Source organism: Poecilia formosa, unplaced genomic scaffold (assembly GCF_000485575.1).
Source record: "Poecilia formosa unplaced genomic scaffold, Poecilia_formosa-5.1.2 Scaffold253, whole genome shotgun sequence".
NCBI lineage: Eukaryota > Metazoa > Chordata > Actinopteri > Cyprinodontiformes > Poeciliidae > Poecilia > Poecilia formosa.
The window spans coordinates 242,528-264,359 of record NW_006800192.1 but is presented as its reverse complement, the minus strand read 5'-3'; the positions used below and the strand labels follow the sequence as shown (position 1 = coordinate 264,359).

General features: G+C 38.9%; 1 protein-coding gene across 2 annotated transcripts in view; it reads right to left on the bottom strand.

Moving 5' to 3' along the window:
• Positions 1-17,206, bottom strand: part of creb5b (cAMP responsive element binding protein 5b) — a 45,732-nt gene extending 28,526 nt beyond the window's left edge. Inside the window, exons 1-5 of one of the 2 annotated variants that reach the window (XM_016680685.1) lie at positions 16,964-17,206; positions 11,760-11,837; positions 11,366-11,459; positions 9,056-9,177; positions 6,674-6,831 (exon numbers count right to left, since the gene is read on the bottom strand). In XM_016680685.1, the coding sequence (XP_016536171.1) occupies positions 6,674-6,831; positions 9,056-9,177; positions 11,366-11,459; positions 11,760-11,837; positions 16,964-16,993 (482 nt within the window). In that variant the 5' untranslated portion in view covers positions 16,994-17,206. The remainder of the gene's footprint in view (positions 1-6,673; positions 6,832-9,055; positions 9,178-11,365; positions 11,460-11,759; positions 11,838-16,963) is intronic. The other variant, XM_007569976.2, reaches the window with a different exon arrangement.
• Between the last annotated feature and the right edge of the window lie 4,626 nt (positions 17,207-21,832).

The following is a 21,832-nucleotide window of genomic DNA, read 5'->3' as shown; positions in this document are numbered from 1 at the left end:
AAGTTTTGTACGTAACCAAAACAGCCCAGGGCCAAGTTCCAGACATTTGGGAGATGGTGGTGCAGTCGCCATGGGAACAGTGATAAACAGAAAAAGAAACAAGGGCCTCAAACAGCTTGCAGCTGCCTGGCTCTTAGAGTAAACACTGCGCAGGACCTGCCCCTGATTTACTGCCTTTAATCACTGGTGGGAGGAGATTGCCATGGGGTTTGGACTGAGGAAATAATACGAATCTGATCAAATAAATCAGCTGTAATGGGTTACAACACAGGCTGACTTTTATTAGCGTGCTAGAGATGAGATGGATGCGGCGAGGGAGCTTCACTGGGGAAGGATCTGGGATGGGGCGTCCTCACTTTAGGGGGGGCCACAGGCTGAGCCAACCCTTTCCCAAGCACAGTTGATGAACGGCTGTCAATAACGCTTTTTTTTTTTTTTTTTTACCAATAAGCTTCATTGTACGGCCTCTTGCAAAAGTATTCCCACGCCTTGAACTCTTTCAGATTTTGTTGTGTTGCAAACAAAAGCAGCGTATTTTGTTTGACATTTCAATTGTGAAGTGGAAGGAAAAGAAAATAGGTTTCTAACATTCTCTTTTACAAAATTAAAGAATTTTAGTTCTCAGGCACTCGTTTAGATCGAAGTATAATGAAGTGTTAGAATGGCCCATTCAAAGTTCAGACCTAAATCCAATTGATAATCTGTGGCAGGATGTGAACGTTGGTATTCACAACCGCAGTCAATCCAGTGTGAATAGGCTTTAGCTGTTTTGAAAAGAACAATACACATTCCCCTATAGACTTTCAGCTGTAATTATAACAACACGCTGTTGGATGCACCTATATGACACCTTTCAGATTTTTATGAAAATACTTTTTGTTATAATCCTCTACTTGATCTAATTTATATCTTAAAATCCTAATAAAATATATTGTAGCATATGGTTATGGGATCCTGTTTGAATTCAAGAGCAAGTCACAGTATATCCAAAGTGGAGTTGTTTACATTTAGGGAAAGAGGAGGAAGGATAAGACCGTTTTTTTCTTTTCTTTTTCTTTTTTTTTTTTCACTATGAACAAAATTATGTCAGTACGGTTCTACCAGCAGTGAATCAAAAAAAGCACCCACCAGCCTAAGTCATCTCTGAACAAGCTAACCTGACACCTGTCGTCACTGGTTTCCCAACAGCTGGCAAACGCAGCTCCTTTCACTTTCTCACATTCCATCGCCGCTGCTTTTCATCGAACACAAACATGCAAATAAATCCGATTAACACTGCGCATGTCAGTCCCTCGCTGAACTTTTCTCCTTTTCATTCTGATTCATGTCTTCTCTTGTTGCCTGTTATTTCCACCCTCACATTCTTTTTATAATCTTGAAATGTTATTTTCCACACCTTAATTCTTCGAATACTATTATATCCCTTCTTTCATCCAGACATGATGTGTCTTTTCCTTTCCTCGTACAGACGTGTGTTCTGTCCGTCCCTCCACCCCCCAACAAGTGACCATCCTCCTGGTATAAAAGTGCCGCTCTTCTTCTCTCTGTTTCCTCCACCCACCTGATCTTTCATTCCCCCTCCTCCATCCACCTCCTAATACCCCTCTTCCTCTTCTCCGTCCACCTCTGATCCCATTTTTCCTCCTCCCTGTCCACCTCTGATCCCCCGTTTTCCACACTTCCCCTCGCTGCGATCCCTGCACTTACCCCAGGAGAAGCAAGGCACATCCCTATGTGTGAGCTGCGTTTGCAGGAGCCTGCATGTGTGGTGGCCCCGGGGCAGAGATGACACAGGCCCGCTGGAATGAGAGGGGAACAGAGTCTGGGCGTTCCTCTACAAACGCACTATTAAACCCGCTGAAGTACACAATGAGCTCATCTTAATTCAGGTCAGATGTACATCCTGCTTTCTCGCTGTCTTTTAATTTTTGCAATTTATTACCCTAGATACATCTGTCTGTCTAGTGCTTGACTAACTCTGCGCATTACATCCAATGTGCAAACGGAGCCCACATTTTAGATGTAAAGACCCTACACTTTTACAGAGGATGGGCCTTCATCCTTCACACAATTTTGAGAAACATATCTAATCACAAACAAGAATGGGATGGTTTGGTTTGAATGGTGAACACCATAAAGTCAATGTTTTCTCTATGGGAAGCATTTCTTTTTACCTGCCATTGTATTTGCATAGGTGAGCCGATACAGTTTATTAGTATGCATGTAGAAAAAGGGGACTCCAATGCACAAATATTTTGTACAAAAAAAATCAACAAAAGAATCTTACATTCAAATAACCACAGAAACAGCACAAGCTTAATCACTAAAAAAAAAAGCGCCTTCCAAGCCTTTCTTGTATAAATCAGACACTTGACCGACGTCACTAACCGACAGCAAACCATGGTCCTAAATAATCAGTAGCCGTACCACCAAATCTCTCTGCAAAGAGGCTTGCAGCGAACCTATTTGTCACCCGGGTCTTCGCATGAAGATGAGCATGTATTTGTGCTACTTCCCTGAAAGGCAAAAAGCAGGACCACAAGTAGCTGGGCGATTAAGGTGTGAAAAATTGTGTGCATTTAAAGCAGCATGGGAAACAAAACCACGATATGACTTCCTACAAAGCTCGACATGGTGCATGCAGTGCACCCAGGGTGGAACATCACCAATAATGCAACCTAAGCTATAAATGTGACATCTAAAAGAAAGCTCAAAGGTTGTCTGCGGGGAGGAGGCAAACTCTAAATGAGCACTGTGGATGGCGAGTTCGTACTGGTTTTAGATTTGCACATTTCTGCAAGTATAATATGACTATGCTATTTGATTAGAAGCACTAAACAAAGTCTTCAACAAAACCTATGCTGGTTAGATGGTCACAAACCAAAGCTGAAGGACATACTAATTCAGTGGTTGGAGGGTTGCAGCTTGTAATTTCACACACTGGTGGTAAATGATGAATCACTGGCTCATGCTGTACAGAGTTTGGCACCTACTAACCAACAGAGCCTTGCAAAACTATCCATGCATCTTTATTAGTATTATATCTAATTTAGCTAACTAGCTTAATGTTTTTAATCAGCATTTTATAAGACCAACACAAAATAGGGGCTAATTGTGAAATGGAAGAAAATCTAAAAAGTATAGAGGGCCTCAGAGGCAACACTTTGTAAAACAACTTTTTACAACAATTACAGTTGCAGATTTTCTGGGTTATGTCTCTACCAGCTTTGGTCATCTAGACACTGAAGTGTAGGTCCAGTCTTTATAAAATGCCTCAAGTTAATCCAGAGTATCTGTGGACATTAAATTCCAACTCCTGCATCACAGATTCTCAATTGCGTTCATTTTCACATACCATGAAAACACTACAATTCAAGCAAGTTCAAGTCTTTTGGATTTCCTAACAGATTTTACTGCTTTGTTTTTTTATTTTTGCCATGTATTAACCAAGACCAGCCCCTTCCCCATGATGATGGTGGCATGATGCTGCCGCCATCATGTTCCTCTGGTCAGTGTTTGCTGACCAGAGAACCTTCTGCTACATGCAGTATTTGTTTCTCACATGAATTTCTGAAATTTCATTTAAAGAAAACTCAGAAACCATGCATCATTTCCTCTTTGTAATAATGTCCTTCTTTGTGCTGGTCTGTGAAATAAAATCTAAATCAAATATTAAAAGAACGTATGGCTATGGTCATCCAAAGTCTTAATCTACATAACTGACATGTTTAGTTTTATGTCATAGAAAAGCATTAGAAGGAAACACATTGCAGAAAACATTTAAAGATGTCTTCAAATATTGCATAAATAAGTGATAATTTCCCGCACGTGGATGGCAATTTTTTTAAATTAAAGTGTCTGTGTTCATCTTTACTGTAATGAGTAATGGAAACAAACAACTGGACTAAATTATTCTGAAGAGCCGAGGAAAAAAAAGAAAAAAAAAAGAAGGATGTCACATTTAATAGTTTGTGCCCACACCCATCTCTGCTCAGATCTCCACTTATTACAAGTCAAAAGGTTGAGGTTTCCACAAAACTCTGCATCTCACGTGGTTGTCCAGGACTGTCCAACATGGTTAACCGGGACATTACTCAGCACCAGCTGTGTGTGATCAGAAAGGCAGAGGGCATTCAGAGCCTTCCGTAGGAACTGACACGGGCTGCGGCGCTAGGATCTGTTGGCTGTTTCTTATGCCTGATTTTAACGCTGTTTTGTGTCAGCGACGGTCCCCAAAGACCCAGCTCGAGGACTCGGAGCAGAGGAAAGGAGAGAAAAAGAGAACGAGAGCAGTCCTCGGGTTTCACAGCTGCAGGCTCGACTCGGTCCTGAATTAAATGGTCTTGAGGAAAACCAATCCTAATTGATTCCAAGCCTCAAAGCTCTTTAGTAAACATTGTGAAGCAATGAAAATGACTTGTTATAATAATTCATTGGACGCTTACTCTGTACGCAGCAAAATGAGGAAGCGGAGTGAAGTGAGATTAAATTCATATCGTTAGTCTCCTTTAGTAACGAACAGCTGCTTAAAGTGTAGCAGTATTTAAAGCTTCATGACAGAGGCATAGATGCACCTCGCCATTGTTGACGAGGGCGACCGCTATGTATTTCACAGTTTAAAAAAGTACTTTTGGTTGATAAGGAATAAAGTTCTTTTCGAATTTTTCAAAATCAGAAAAAGAAAATCAGAGCAAAAATCATTCGTTTTGCATTGTTACTGGATAACTTGGATATTTAAGCTCGTCACAGGGAATCACTGCTGGGATAACTGTTTCAGATTTTGCAAAGCACCGTTTTTCATGTTGGGTGTCCTTGTAAAGAGATCCTGTGCACAAAGACTTTGGTAAGTCCAAATGTCTTCCTGTGGAAGCACTGATTTACATCCTGCTGATGTAAAACTTTCCAGCTCGCTTTTCTCCTGTGTAGATCAACTCTTCCTATCCATGTGTCAGGATTCATTAATCGCTGTAAACAAACTGCACTTCCACAGATTCATCACGTGGATGAGCAGCAAGGTTTTCTCATAGACCACGTCACAGAAGAAGTGACTTTTTTTGGTTGCCCTCTCTTGCTCCTGTGTGACGTTATTTAACAAGTACAAATTTCTCACCAAATTGCTTAAGATACGCGGCATATGCAAGCCGTGATGACAGGCAGAGAAATTGTGCATCAGAGAGGCAGGGCGTTCGTACTGACAGGTGAACTCAGGTGAAGCAGCGCCTAGCGAGGTCTCTGTTACTGGCAGTGATTTGCTGCTCCTCTGAGGGGATGAAATTCCATCTCTGTGCTCAACAAAGAGCCTGACGAGGTGTCAGTCAGGCTTAGAGATGGGCCTCCCATCCAATATTCAGCAGCTCCTCGAGCTGTAAATCTACACAGGACAACTTGAACACAGGGACCAGCTTAACACTGAGCCATCTCAATGTTTAACTAGGTAGCCACAGGCCTGGGTTACAATGACAAAGCCCTGGCAAAAGTGTCAGTGCAGCTGGAGCTAACGCATAAGGACTGAAGTAAGACAAGTTAGTGGTTGTCAAAGGGCAAAAGTATGAAGTTTGAAGCCGGATTAGGCGATAAAGCAAAACCCCGAAGGTGTGAACTCCTTGCAAAATGCTGCTTGACCCAAAATCTAGAGAATGAAAAAGAAAAGCGATGCATGGTACAACATGGCATTTCACTAAGTTTACAGGCCAGACAAGGAGAGCTTTAAGTGATTAGCAGCCAAGAGACACATGTTAGCGCTGGAGAGAACTGCATAGATCCACAGTTTGGGAGTGCAGCTAAATAAAGGGCGAAACCGGATGGAAATCTGCTAGAGGCTGCAAAACCATACGCCTGAGATATTCATCTGTTAGAAAGGCTCAGTCACAGGCCAGACTCAGATTCTGTGGCGAGACCTGAAAATTTGTCTCCCCAGTCGATCCACATCTAACCTCACTGGTTGGACAAGATGGGGAAAACATCTAAGGGTAGGAATACCTTTGTGATGTATTATTAAAAAAATGTGGTAAAAATTTTTTACAGGGTCAGATTATGCCTGTACAAAGATTAGTCTGTAGTCTAAACAACCAGCTACACAATAAATGCTCAATTCATGATTATTTACTTTAGAGCTACGTTTCCCATTTGCAGTTGTGTGATGGTGACCGAAATTCTCACACAGATTTAAAAAAAACAACACCTATATTTTCAAACATGAAAATGCTAAACCATTATAAAGACACTCACGACTGAGGCTTGAGAAATAACCTCATCTAATCCTCTGAGACCTTTGGCATGCTCTGCTCTGAGACAACCTCGAATGAACAGTAAAACATGATTTTCTGGCCCCACATACAGCGCCTGAAATGTAACTAAACACTAACATTACCTCACAGACGACAGAGGGATGACAGCTGGCACGAACACAAAGGACGAGGCTCAGCCTAAAGCTGTCACCAAACAGGGCCACACTTGAGGTGAGAGGATACAATCTGCCACTTGTTAGATCATTTGTTTTATGGCAAAACTTTCTTACTACGCCCTTGTCTGTCGTAGCAAAACATGCGCTTCACGTAAATGGCACAACAACAACAACAACAAAGAAAGAGAAACAGACTAACAGAGTCTGTTGTTTGTGCTAATTTCTTTCTTTTTTTTTTTTTCTTTTTTTTTGGTTTTGTGTTTCACTCACCCTATCTGTCTGTTGGTGGAAGGAGCCTGAGTGATAACTGAGCTGGACTGGGGAGAGGGAAGGGCCTGCTGGATCACTATGCTGGTATCATGGTTGGCCATCCGTGCGTGGGACTGCTGGTGCTGACCTTGACCTGCTTGACCATGCAGTGCGATGTTCTGCAAAGAGGAAGTGAGAGAGAGAAAGAGAGAGAAAAGCAAAGGTTGCACATGAGGTTAAGAATGAGTTTGAAGCACAAGTGTGCAGATTTGCAACCATTTAACTTTTCTTCCTCACACACCCATCTTTAAGCTGTAATGGATGTAAACTATGCTCTACAAGGTTTTCCACGTTCCATTTGGGACATGCTGACAGTGTAATGAAGACCAGGTTGCTTGGAAACTCTGAAGGCTCAGTCATGTATAATAACAGCCATTGCAAAATAATTCTGGTTTAACAACATTTTACATCTTATATGGTGTGTCTTTTTTTTTTTTTTCATGTGGTGGTCCCTTCAATGGGTTCGTAAAGTTTTGGAATGTTAAGTACTTACATCGTTGGCACAAATGTCACTTTAATTTTTGGCTTTTAAATTTGAACCATTTTTAGAAAGTTGCAGAGAAACGTTTTGGAGCCATTAGCAAGGCCTAGCCTTGTATGAACTCCCTGGCAAAAGCAAATAAATTGTGTCCTGGCATGGACCTGCTATTTAAGCGTTATCCGTTTTCACCAAGTTTGAGGTCAGGGACATTTTATTTAGAAGCTGTTCATCCTTCCGAAATCATTTTTAAAGTGTGTTTTCAGTCGTTATCCTTCTGCTAACGCCTGGTTGTCAAAGTATCACAGATCTGTAACATTAAACCTTTGAGCTGGTCCTGACTTCAACCCGATTGAAACTTTATGCCTAAAAATTAGATCAGCTCCTGGAATCCAACAGACTTACATGAAATCTACATTTTCTGACAAGATGAGCGATATAGTGACAGAATCATGTCAGAAGCTCGTTCATGACCACAAAAACGATGCGGTTTTCCTACAGCTTGCTCGGGGACATTTAACTAAACATGAGTATGTATGTAAAACCTTCAATTTGTTTTGATCAGAGCGAAGCACCTAAAATGAATTTTCAGTCATTTCTTGTTTTTAAAATTGAAGGACTTTGCTTTAAATCACGACAATCGTAGTTCTATAACAGCCCAGAAAAAGAACCGTTAAAACAAAGTTAAAGATCCACAATGATGTTGTTGATAAGGCTATTTAAACCTGTGAGTGGCACTGTAGATCCACTTTAATTTAATCATTAAATTAAACAAAAAAAACATAAAAACCACAAGTTGTTCCTTAGTTTTAGTGAAACGCATAAACAAACCTAAGATAACTGTAGTTTAAATATTAAAACATTAGTAGAAGAGTAAACTTGTTAAACAAACACACAATTAAATCACTTGCCTAATCAAAATGCACTGTTGCACAATACATACTCATGTGATGTTTTTTTTTTTGTTGTCTTTTTTTTTCATTTTGCTGGTTAACTTCAGCGTTTCAGGTGTTTGAGAGCTTTCGCTGCTTATCTCTGCCTATTGTGCATTTTACTCCTACATCGTCTTGCTCCGACTCGCCTCCTGCTGACTTAGCAGAGCCTCCCGTCATAAACCACACAGGCTGGGCAGGCTAGACATGGCTGACCTGAACACAGACAGGCTCCTGAGCCAAACTCCCAGAAAACAGCTTAGCTGCAGCATGCTCCGCACATGTTCCCAGACGTTAAATAAGCAGTCTGTCTTCTGCTGATTTGACTAGTATCCATGTCCCGGGTGAAGGTGCCGCAGGGCAGAGCTATAGCGCATAAACGACGATGTCCTCTGGCGGATGTAACATTTTGGACCTCCGCTTTCATGCAGGACAGTCGGGCCAGTTTGTCTGGTTTTGCTGTTACAGCCAAGATGCTGCCTCAGTGGTCTGACTTTATTTCTTGGAAGAAATGTGACTCCCTCCCCTGAGAGTACGACTGAGGAGCTGCTCGAATTTACAGGTGAAGAACCTGATCTGAGGTCTCTCTTCACCTGAGGTGGATGACAAATCTTTATCTGTTAGACCTCGTCTGTCACGACTGACTAATACATACCTTAAACAAAAAAAAAGGTGAGAATAGAGGAAGGGATAATATAGTGCACAAACATTTGTGGTCATCGGCTTCTTAAAAGGGAGCAGTGTGGTTAGGTGAGGTTTTAGGGTGTTTTCTTAAATCTATTTGAGAGGCTTTATCAGCTCACATGGTGTAGGCATCTATTTGTGACAGATGGTTGCACAGATAGCGGTTTAAAACCCAACCCCGGTGGAGGGTTGTGGCTTTGGGTTTTTCTGGGTTTTCAGCCTGAGGCTTTCCCCTCTGCTATGCAGTACCTGCTTACTGTCTTCTTCTTCTTGCGCTTTGCAGAAGTCCTGCTCAATGGAGCAGTCCAGGTCACTGAACAGTCCGACCTCTTCGCAGTTCTTCAGGAATCGGGTCGGCGTGGGCGTCTGGTCTGGAAGTCAAAGAACATTTTGTCGATCTTAAAACACTCGGCGTCCTAACAGTTGATAATACTATTTAATCCACCAGGCTACACGAGTGCATGCGCGCTGGCAAGAAATTGTTCTCAAGCTTTGTCTTGAAGGAAACATTTAGCAATAAAACAAAAACCGACACACCGCAGAATATCGTGTCTGCAAGAGAAGTAACATCCTTTCCAACATAAATGAAATGATGACAGAAACATATTCCAGTATACTTGGAGTTATATTGAAATTAAGCTAATGGTCCCCCCTCCCCCTCAGGTTTACAGAATATATGGTGCTTTTAAAAGTATTCACCCCCTCCCACCCCCCCAGACGTTCTCCACATTTCGTCATGTTACAACCACAAACCTCAATTATTTTATTGGTATTTTATGTGACTAAAAAACACAAAGGAGTGAGTAATTGAGAGATGGAAGGCAAAGAATACGTGGTTTTTCCACATTCTCAATGAGGCTTGCCAAGACAATTCCAACAAATGAATATAACTTGTTCTACACCCTTCCATTAAGGTTGTTATCAAGTTTGAAGGTGAACTTTGGCATCAGTTTCAAGACTAATCGGTCTTCTTCCAGGATTGGTCTGAGTTAAGCTCAGAGCATCTTCATGTCAACTCTGACCAGCTTCCCTCTCCTTTGTGAAGAAAAGCATCACCTCAGCATGATGTGTTCATTGTTATGTCCAGTGTTATTTTTCCTCCACGCATGCTTTTTACTTTGGTCGCATCTGAAAGCAAGACCTTCTTTCACATTATTGCTGGGTCCCTTCATGGCTTTTGGAAAACTGCAAATAGGACTTATTCAGGCTTCCTAATCAAGGTGTAGGTTCATGTCTTAGTAGGTTTGCACCTCGGTTTTTCTATTTCCAGATGATTTATTTATAACAAAATCCTCTTTTAAACTTTTCCACAATTTTATCCCGGTGCCTGACTGCTGTGTTTCTTGGTCTTCATGAATCTGTTCACCTTAGAAGTCTTCATTTTTATATTGAGATTAAACTAAGCACAAGTAGATTACATTTACTAATAAAGCAACTTGAGAAATTTGTTGCAATAGATTTAATTAGAGGATTGACAAATAAAAGACATTGTCTCATAACAAGAAAAGGTTTCTATGGGTTGAAGGCACTCTAAGTTACCATCACCCATTTGGTTTTTAAAAAAGCATTAGAGAGGGAGATGCTCCCTTGACAGCACCATTTTTACCGACAAAGAACAGATTCCTCCCGCTGACAGGGGGGTCTCAGCTGAAAGCTGAAAGCTGCAGCGTTCAGCTTGACGTTCTCGGGCCGGGGGGTGGGGGGGGTGCCCACATATCAGGTTTCAGACAGTTGAAGGTGATTTTAGGATCACGGTTCTTTCAAAGGCTAAAAGCATGCTTCATGGTCTGTTTACTCATTCTGGCTAGACTGGGGATTGACACAAACTTTCAATATGACTAGTGAACCCAAAATACAGTTTTATTCAGAGTAAGAGTGAGATATTAATTTAAGCTCTAACTAAAAAAAAAGAACAACAACAAAAAAAAGGAAGCTATTAATTTTTATCCAGGATGCTGCCCAGTGAAAAGCAAACGCTGTTCACTTTATTTTAAAGCTAAGGAGACTGTTTAGACACATTACCATGTGTGACTAAGCTCCAGCTTATGGGTAATGGTAAAGTGCTGACCATTTTCTCCTGAGTTTGACATGTAATTCAGAGAATTTGTAACACAGACAGAAGACTATGAGACACTCGGCCTGCAAAAGCTGATCCTGTAGTCCAAACGGTGTAAAATAATAGAGGATAGAATCTGGTTTAGCTGGGCAATAGCTGGAGAGGCATAGTCTACAACACCTCAAGGTAAGGTGAATTTAATCGCTTATACTTAAAAATTAAAACTTTGAAAAAATTTGAAGATGTAAATTACTCAAAGTGTTATACAGGAAAAGAAGCGCAATATGGTGACCACAAATGGTAGGAAGAGCAAGTTCCTGAGCCGTAGGCTAACAAACCGTATGATTTACGTTACCTTAAACAGCTCGTATAGGACTAGCCATAAAGGTTTGCGATGACAGATGAGTATGTCTGTGGTTGAGTCACTTGTGGCACACCTCTGCATCAGAAACTTGCTGGGCTGCAGAAGCAAATCGGTCTGCACTGATGCCGACGTAACTCACCTGATAACATGTTGTCGTTTTTTATGGAGGGGAACTTAAGGGTCATCTCATGTTTGTGGCGATGAATCATCAGATGGTCCTCCGTGGGAAAACGCTGTTTGATTTTAAGACCAGGAGGTATATGGAAGAAAAAAAAGCAAGAACAGTTAATGGAAGGGAAAATAGGGTACTTTAGACAATTGCCTTTAGTTTAGACCAAAGCAAAAATAAGTTGGAGAAACCTCTTAAACTAGAAAATAGATGCTAGATAACTGGTGTAGCGCTAAATATCATACTCTGGCTGTTTACTTTGTAATTAGATTTGCTCTTTGCTCTGTGTGCTGTTAAGTAGACATGTGCACATAGACATCCTGTGTGACTCTCCCCAGATATGCGTTTATAGATATACACTAACCTGAGAGCAGCCAGGAGCATTGCACACGAATGGCCTTTCCTGGTCTGAGTTCATCCCTCTGGCCAGCGTCTCATAAAACTGCAAGAGAAGACATGAAATGAATGAAAAAGGGAACCTGACTGACTCTAGATCCCCTGCCAGCTCTTTAAGGAACAAGCACATTGCTTGGTTTAATCTTGCTAGAATCTACCAAAGTTAAATTTGGTGGACTTTAAAAAGTAACAATTTTGTTACTTTAATCCAAAGCCTTTTAAAATCAGACTATTAAAACTTACACCAAAAGTTAGAGCTGCACAATTGATCAAATTGCAATCATTAGCCTAACATAGTAGTTGCAGTTTTGCATGACGTTATATTTAAAGTGAGACACATTACAACTCTGCAATAAGATAACAAACATGGCCAGCTGAACAGACACTCACTAGACCTTGACAAAGATTTTGGAGGGCAAAATGCTTACGCACGAGTAAGGCGGTGGGGAAATTACATAAACCGTTAATATTATTTATTTAAGAAATACAAAGAGTAGATTGAGAAAAGTATTTGCAAATGATGTCCTCATCTTAAAATAAAAACATGAATATCGCAACAGCAGCATGTTCTCCATTGTAATGTTACCCTGTTAAACAATATACATGCAGCACCTAACTAAAATGTACAATTACCAATAAACACAAAAGCTTTAAGGTTTACTGTAACTTTTGATAAATTATTTATTAAAGCATGTCTTAAATATGTAATTAATCATTAATCTTAAGACCAAAAACTGTTGGTCTTTTTCAGATACGACGCCAAAAATCCCTCTAACTTTAACACTCATCTGTATTTTACAGTCAAGTGACAAAATAAATCTTTAATGGAAAATATTTTTAATTGAGTCACTTTATATCTTCATCTTTTTAGTAATTTCTTGCGATATTATTGCACTTAGTTGGTACACTTCTCTGTGGAAAAATAAGAAAGGGAAGTGGTGTCACAGCATACAGATATAATTAGATGGCAGAAGTCCATTTGGTCTATGATAAACAACCTTAAAAATTAGACTGCACTCACGCTAACAGCGTGCTACAAGAGTGCATGAGCTCCAACTTGTCAAAAGTAAATGACTTCAGCTATTATTTTAGGTTTTACGAGAGAAATAGAGGACAAAACATCTCAGAAAGATGTGTTCCTTGACTCTCTTATTTACTGATTTAAAAAAAAGCAATAAAATGGAACCGTGGCATAATAAAAAAAGGAAAGAAATGCACATTTCAAAAATGAAATTGTGATCTTCATGTATGTGTGAAATATAAATTGTTTACATTCAAACTTTGGGAGGTAACCAATAAATGACACATAAACGACAGGTAAATGTGGTGTTTTTTTTTCAGCTAGTCTAAACAAAAACACTAAAATAAAAAAAAAGTTATAATAAAAGATGATTAGCAAATCAGACCAGTCTTTCACATATAAACAAAAAATAATTGTTTCAACCTAAACCTAAGAAAAATCTGTGGTGATGTTTTCCATTTTTTGTTTAAAGCAAATAAAACAGTAACTGTCTATGCTGAGTCTCTCTACTTGCTAAATGTTGGCAGTGCCTCGGACAAGCAAAACCATCAAAAGGGTGAAGCTCACAGTTAAATGAAATGCAACATTCGTTTATGAGTGATGTATCATTTTAAATTATTCACAGATACACAAGTTGTTGCTTTTGTTAAACTTTTAAAACAACTTCATAACACATTTTGAAGAGCTCTTCATATGATTAAGAGCATTATTATACTCTACAAAAGATTTAAAAAAAACACTTAAAACCCTTTTCAATTAGTGCATTATATTTAAGTATCAAATATTAACATTTTCCAGGATTATAATGGTTCGTGGAGAGATACGGAAGTGCAGCCCATCAAGATTATAATGCCAAACGTTAACACAATTTTAGAATTAAACCTTCAAACCTATTTTATCTTTAGTACTTTACGACAAACAAGTAGATCTGTTGGTGTGGGGAACGAGTAGAAACATTACTGGCATGAAGCGTCAGTAATTAAATTACTGTTTTGTTATGACACTGAAATAAAATTTTAAAAAATCCCGTTTGATATCGGAACATCATCAAAAGCTTGTGACTTTGTTACATCACCTGTCATATCACCGACCTGGAAAACATTCATTAATCACATTCTTGATTTTTTTTTTTTTTTTCCATTTCTTGTTTGCTGTAAACAGTTTTACGGCGGTGTGAATCACACATCCAACAGTCACATTTATCGCTTTTTTCTCTTTCATATTAGCCTGTCATGCGTACAAGAACTGCAGCACACCTGTGATTTAGCCAGAGCCACCCTTTAAACTACAAACATGAATACTTTCACACACTATTTAGGCATCCCTTTTTTCATGGGTACAGGCTATTTCCTGAAGCGCCGTCAAAACACTCTAATATTGTGTTATGTCAAGCAGCGGTGTTTGCCTAACAAGTTGTGTTTCGTGAGCAAGCCTGCAAAACAGGGTCTGGACAGGGTCTTTCTGTCAAGAGAGCAAAGTGATCAGGTCTTACTTTCCTTCCCCCCGGTCACTCAGTCCCCTCTACAAGGGCTCTAAAAACTCACCAGGTCTCCTTTGCTACAACAAACACAACCAACGCTGCTGATCTGAGCTCCAAGTTCAAACTAAAACAGAGGATGACAGACAGCCTGTTGGACCAGAGCCTGCGGACCTGTCGTTAGAGTCATTTCAATTCTGAATCATTTCTGCCACTTTTTTTGTTAACTCAAATGAGTTTTCTACTGTTTCTGTCACTTGTGTGTCACTCTGTTTATTTTCTCATGATCTATTTATACAGGTTCAAGTGGAATGATCATATCGCTGCTTGCGGAGTAAACGATGCACACAATTATCACTGGAAGTTATTATTTAGAATCAGATAAGTCCTTAGCATGAGAATTAATATAAAGGCCGAAAAACCCATACTTCCGGTTCCCGAAATTGGGTTTGATTATTTCAGCAGAGTTACCAGGAAATCCAAACCATATGAGGCATAAAACTCAACTGTTAATTCCAAAAATGCTTTGCAAATTCCCCAATACCTCTCGCACTTCATATTATCAGTACTCAACGCCCCTCTCTTGGAAAGAGCTCTAGGCCCACATTTTATATTGATGTTTTAGTTTAGCGAAGGAAATTTGGTTACACTATAACATTAACTAAACCCTGATGTGAGCGAGCTGAAGGATTAGGGTCAAGCGTTTGGTTTCAAGAGGAACTGGGGAGGAATTCTCCAGGTAGACCACGCATTAGAATTTAAACAATATGGTGAGGAAAAGAGGGGCTGAGGTGCAAAGAGGTTAAAGCGAGCATGAACACGCAGGGCAATTCAAATCTGTACGTTCCTATAGCCTTGGCTTTTGACAGCACAAGTTCAAGGCAGGATTACGGCGATCCCTGAGGCAGAGTTTCTGGCCTTTTTCAAGACAGTTTCTTCAACTTCTGCTGCAGATCCACTCATGTAACAAATAACTGATCTAAACTTGATTTTATTGCAACTGTCTTGCACAACAGAGGAAGTTACCATTGCAATAAAACCCCTAAACTGGAGAAACACTTTGACTTCAATGCAAGAAATCAGAAATAAACCTGAGAGTTAAAAGTGCTACTCTGGAACAAAAGCTCTGGGGCCAGACTGAACTGTCACTTTACCCCTTTTCTTTTCTTTTCTTTTCTTTTCTTTTTCTTTCTTTTTTTTAACATTAGCTCAATCATTACAAAGGAACCCTGAGCACTGGAAGCAGCCATCAACAAATAAACTCAGTTTGGGTCACATTTCACCAGTGCAATCAGCCTCAAGACTGCAATCAAGCCTGTGTAAAATATGGAAGAAATCTGTAGCAAGGTACAAATTAAAACAAGCTAGACTTCCTGCACTTGCAGGTCGCAGTTGTTAATGCAGTTGTTAATGTTTTTGTGACATTTTTGCCTATTTTTGTTACAAATTAAGTCCTAATTTAACGTATTTAATTATTTCAATGAGATTTTGCAGTCTGAGCAGTTCCCTTGAAATTTACAACTTTTTTTTTTTTTTTTTTGCATTTATAAGGTTCTACTTTATCCCTACAACGAAACAAAAACATGTCACATTAAGCATACATATGTTTCGTTTGCTGCTAATAATGAAAAGTTAATCTGGAGTTTCAATAAGCTATTTTCGTAGTTAACCTCTCTACTAGACAAAAACATTTTGCTTCTACTGAGCAAATAAAACCCAGACTTTGTACCTAATTTCATTTACCAAGCCAATTAATTAATGTTATTAATTCAAGAAATCACGAGGTAAAACAGTAAAACCGGAAGCATAATTTAGAGTGTACATGAAGGAAAAGTGGTTATTGGCAGCGCTGTCACATAAACATAATGACAGCGGCCGAGGAGCAATCATATAATTAAAGCGTGTTTCTTCCCTTCGAGCCGTATAGCAACAAAGCGCGCCTCGTCAGCACAACCTTCCTGAAAGTAGCCCTCAACATCTCAGCGGTTAATCAAATATCGACGAGCCTGCAGGATGACGTAATGTTGCTCACATTATGCTTTTCGGGGAAAAATAAAAAGAAATAACAAATGAGAACTTCAATTTAATAATAATAATAAAATAAAATAAAAAAACAGAAGCGTCGTTTGTTTCTCTTTAACTGGCATGACAGCAGCAGAAGCGTTTTCCAGACGATCATTGGTGAACCGCAGCACGCAGTGTCCGGGACGGTCGCCGGCTGCGCTTTATCCCTAAACGGGACAGGCGTGACAATGATGCAGCGATGCAGCTCGGAGAAAGAGACTAAACTTGATAGAAGCGCCAGCGTGAAGTGAAATGAGCCCCGCTGCATAAACCTGTTTAGAAGTTGGAAGCTGGATGAAGTGAAGTGGGAGTGAAGTGAAGTCCATGCAGACTATATGAACCGAGAGCTGCAGCGGCACTTGACTCCGTGTCAACTTCAACAACTGTAAATACAAGCCCACACTTTGGCAATGAAGTGAGATGACAATCCGTTAAATCTAACAAAACCCGCGGGAGACAGCGGCTGTTTTAGCTGCACGCCTGGATCTTTGCAAAACAGGAAGAAAATCAACATCTTCATCCAAACCGCTGGAGCGAACAAGAAAACAAGCTGTTGCATTTCAGAAAAAAAGTCACCCAAAAAAAATCGCTTTAAACAAAGTCAACAAACCTGCAGAGGCTCGTGCAAGAGGGTCTGCATGGTGGCAGGGCTTTCAACTTACCAAACAAGTGTAGAAAATGCGAAGCAGCCTCTGAGAAGAAACCACGTTGGACTGAGAAAGGATTACAATGCGATCTATTTAGAGAAGCATAACGTCACCCCGGGGTGACGTCACGTGGGATTCCTGAACTTCTAAATCATAGCGGGCCCTGCGCGAGGGGGGCGGCGCGGGCGGAGTGGGGTTAGTGGAGGAACGCCCAGAAGCATGGACGGGACACACGTGTGTGTGTGTGTGAAATTTATCCTAGATGTATAAACCAGCCCTCCTGTTTCTTCACCTGTTGCTGTGCACTACCTGTCAGCTGGCTGAAAGAAGGCCCCTACACTTTTCCCATGTCTACAACAAAAACAAAGCTGTTTGAAAATAGCAAAAAAATAAATATTCTGATAAATAACCCCATAAAAACACCATAAAATTCAACTACTTCTTATTATTTATTTTTACTTAAATGATTTTTGCAGATAACCTTGCTATAACTGTATTAAACTGTACTATAACAATAATAATAAATGTGATATTATTTTAGCCACATTGGGGAAAATTATACATTTTCTGTTTCAGACAAAAACAAGTGGTTTTATTATATTTTCTTTAAAAAAAAAAAAGTAACCCTTATAATGATAACCTTTCTGAATGAACATGTGGCAGTTGATTTTCTGAAATGTCTGCCTTAGCTCCAGCACATTAGGAGAGATTTAAACATCTGCGTATAACACTTTAGAGTTGCAGCTCCGTGGTGACCTGCTGGTGCCAACTGGCTGTTATTTCTAGGGCCACAGACAGTGGTAGTAGTGAAGCCATCCTCCACTCCAGGGATTAATGACTCCTCACACATTGAGAAATGTTTACCACTGGCCTGCGACCACTCCACTAGACACACTAAGAGCTCTGTCACCGAAACAATAACGCAGTCTGAAAGGCTCTCATAACTCAGGGCCTCTCCGCCTCTGTCTTTTAACCAGAGCTTTAATCAACATTTATGACATCCCTTTGTCTCTTTATTGCCAATATATTTCCCAACGAATCCAAACATTATGCTTCTAGAAGAAAAGACTATTAAGGCTGGAAAGAGCCGATACAGTTTGGGTCAGTGACCCACACTAAAGGAGATTTGATCTATATTATACTAACCCTTTCATGATTATGCCTTTGTGCGATGCTTTTGGGTAAGATCACCTTGAAGAGCCAGTGAGGATGATTGCACCAGGTGTGTAAAGGAGGAATAACAAAAGCGTTTTAACGTCTTTCTGTTTCTAAAAAGGAACACTGAAACTTACACTGATGGGAGCATGTGAGATCTGATTCTGAATATTCTGCTCATTTGTAAAGCTTAGAGTTGCATCACTGCTTTGTGATTTGCAGGTTTTAAATTGTGCGGTTATTATCTGTGCCTCGCATGCATAAGTGTGGTCACGAAGCCTCACCATTTTAGCTGTTTTCACAAAATATACAGCTTGGATTAATTTTAACTATACCATATTGTATTCCTCTAGAATCCTGACAATAGGTTTTGGATCCGAAAGGGCAGGAAACATCTTCAGCTCATCACACAGCCCCTCATTAGGATGGCAGAGAGGGGAAGACTAGAGCAATCAGGCCCTATAGCTTCGTCTCTGGGTAAAATGATGTCTGGCAACAAAACTTATATACAAGGTAGATAATAGCTGTTGGTGCAGAGTTATTTGGGTTTTCGAGGCAACACTGAATTTAGAAAGTATTCAACTGAAAATAAACCAGTTTTGGAAAAAAATAAAGCTAAAGCTGAGCAATAGTACAGGAAGAAAAGGAGGGACATAATGATATATTTTGAAACAAGAAGACTTAATCTTGATTGACTGGTATTCTTATGTAAACTGCTTGTGGTTCCAACTTAAAAAAAAAAAGTGGTAGGTAGTCAATGGCGAGACATGTTGAATGACTGTCTGGTTATTTGTCACAATAGCTGTAAGTCGGCAAAACTTTGAACAGAGTTGTGATTCTATTGTAGAGTTAAGCTTGAATGCAAACATACAAAACTCAGTTTGCCCTACTGATCACACAATAAAACTGCTTGTGTACAGTGCAACACACAAAATGCAAAGGTAAACAATCTGTCTTGTGGAGACTAAGAAATGTAAAACTGCTAAGCCTTCAGGTGGAATTAGAAACTCATTTAATTGTAATTTGCAGGTTGGAAGTTTAAAGGTAGATAATCTTAGGGATTTTGCTATATACAAAAAGTGAACCCTATAACAATTAAGAATAGTTTTAAGAGGCAGTTCAGTGAGATGACTCCTTAAAATTAAAGAGTACCATCCTGTATGCCAGAAAATGGATTCTGCATGTTTAGATGTGTTTATTGTGAATATAACAACCCTGCATAGAAAAAGATCAAATGAAACTATGGTCTTATTTGTGTTAATTTCATAATGCAGTGGTTCTTAAACGTCTTATGACAATATGCTTTCTACTTTCATCATAACAAAAATTAAAATAAAATATGGTAGCACAAAACTCGCAAACTCGCGATGATATCTGACACAAACCAAGAAACTGCTTAAATTTAATCAATTATCCAATTCAGATGTACAAGAGTGACAGATTATCTCATCTCTGGCAAATAAACAGAGTTGTGCATCAACGCAGAACTGAATGCAGGATTTGTTTCTAACAAATTAAAGTGTTTTGTCCATTAGCTCTACATGTTTGGTTGAAGGGTGTGGTTTAAAAATGTGATGATTCATACATGTCTTACTGAGAAGTGAACCACATACCACATGCTGTGATCTTTGTTCTTCCACTATCTCACACCAGCTGCACAAAAAATGGAGATAACTTGAATTAAATTTCCTCTTTTGCTTCTTTTTTCGTAGACTTCAGCTTCCACAATTTTTTTTTACAATGTTTACTTCAGCACTTGTCCTCTGAGAAATGTCCATTTAGCAACAAGATTGTAGTATTTTTTTTTCTTTTGAATCACTTGTCAAACCATACTTTTTACTTTTTTTTACAGGTCATTTTACACCTTTAGCGATTGATGGCAAATTATTTTCTGAGCACCACTAGGAAATGTCTGAAAAATGATGTAAGTTGCTTGATTTTGTAACTTTTTTTTTTTTGCCTTCTTTAGCATATTTCACCATCTTCACAAGTTTCATAGCCAAAGAAAACAAAGGTTACCAAGGTAACAATGACAGAAGATTATAGAAAATTGTTTCAAGATGGCACCCCTCTCCCAGCACTGTTTGATGTCCACATCATTTAAAGTTGAATGAACGTATTGTTGGTTGTCTTGATTATTTACTTATAACCCATACTTCCTTGCTTAGCTGTCTTTAACAACGCTAAGTAGTTATTCATAAATAAATAAAGATGGTTTGTTAATTCTTAGTAAGTTGACATTAATCTTTGCTATGTAAGAAACTGAAAAGGGAAAAGGTATACCTTTTCTAACTGAAAAATTAAAGTAGTGAGGGAATCATTTTACTCATGAGCTCATCTTTCTTAGCTGAATTACAGGAAGTTTGTTGAATGCAACGCTTTATTTAAGAGTACATTGTAACTTTAAAAAATTAAATAAATAAATGAAATCTCTGGTACATCTGTTACCTCATCTGTATTTATGGGGTGCAACAAGTTGAAGAGCAATAAATAGTTATAACTATACCCATCAAGTAAAATAGTAAATAAATAACTGGAACAGGCAGAGCCAGCATTTGTAATTGAAAACATCCAGTTCTTTGAAAAACGACAGCAATGAAATAAATTGACAGCGTTTTCCGGTAATAACAAGAAAAACTGTTTGACTTTGGCTTCAAGTGTGAAAGGCATGGAGGCATGGAGTCTGTGAATATAATGGAATAAAATGAATGAATGAATGAATTCATTAATAAATTACTTTTTAAAATGGCACCTCCAATCAATGAATATTGTAAAATTACTCTCATTTCTGGGCAAATTCATAGTATTATTATTTTAAAAAGCTCACTTTAAAGAATTAGACCTACAGGAAAATTCTAAATATTAATTCATACATGGTTAATGTGGAGAGGTTGATATTATCCTTGTAAATATTTTCATCATTTCCACCACACCACTAAAACAGACAATGATAAAGACTGTCAGTTTTAGTTGTTTTATGGTAAGCTGTCATAAAACCTACATGCTTTTCACTATAACTCTAACCTACATACGGTTTAAGAATAAAAATGAACTATCAGTCTATGTAGCTCTCAAATATCCAAATTAATTTAATAGTATTTTGATACCATTAACATGAAAGTACCATGATATAAGATAATGGAGGAAGAGCACTACTAGAAGTTACTAGACTAACTTAATTACTTCATGGACATGATTTTAATTCTGGTTACCTTAAGGTTGTGAACTTTACTAAAAGTAAATGAACTGATGTAAATCACATGTATTCCCAGACCAACACTGCCACTCTGTGGCCATTAGTTGTTTTTGAGCTGCTTGTTGATCCATAACGGCAGCACTAATTGCTGAAAATGTTTTAATCATGGATGAAAAATAACATCTGGAGTCATTTCTAGAAGTGATTGAAATTAAACTCTGAGTTAGTCAAAGTTGGTGCAGTTGTAATGAAGACTGGACAGTTATTTAAAAATAGATGATAGATGTATGTGTTTAATGACTTCAGGCTGTCTGTTTTTTAGCAGGCTGCAAAAAATACATTCATTAACGTTAACACTCTTTCATTTGTTAAAATCCTTTTTGAAATTAAAATACAAATATTTAAAACAATCCTTTTGGTATGTAAGTCACTGGAAAACCAGGGCTTAGATAATAAATATGTAATATTATTTTGAACAGCA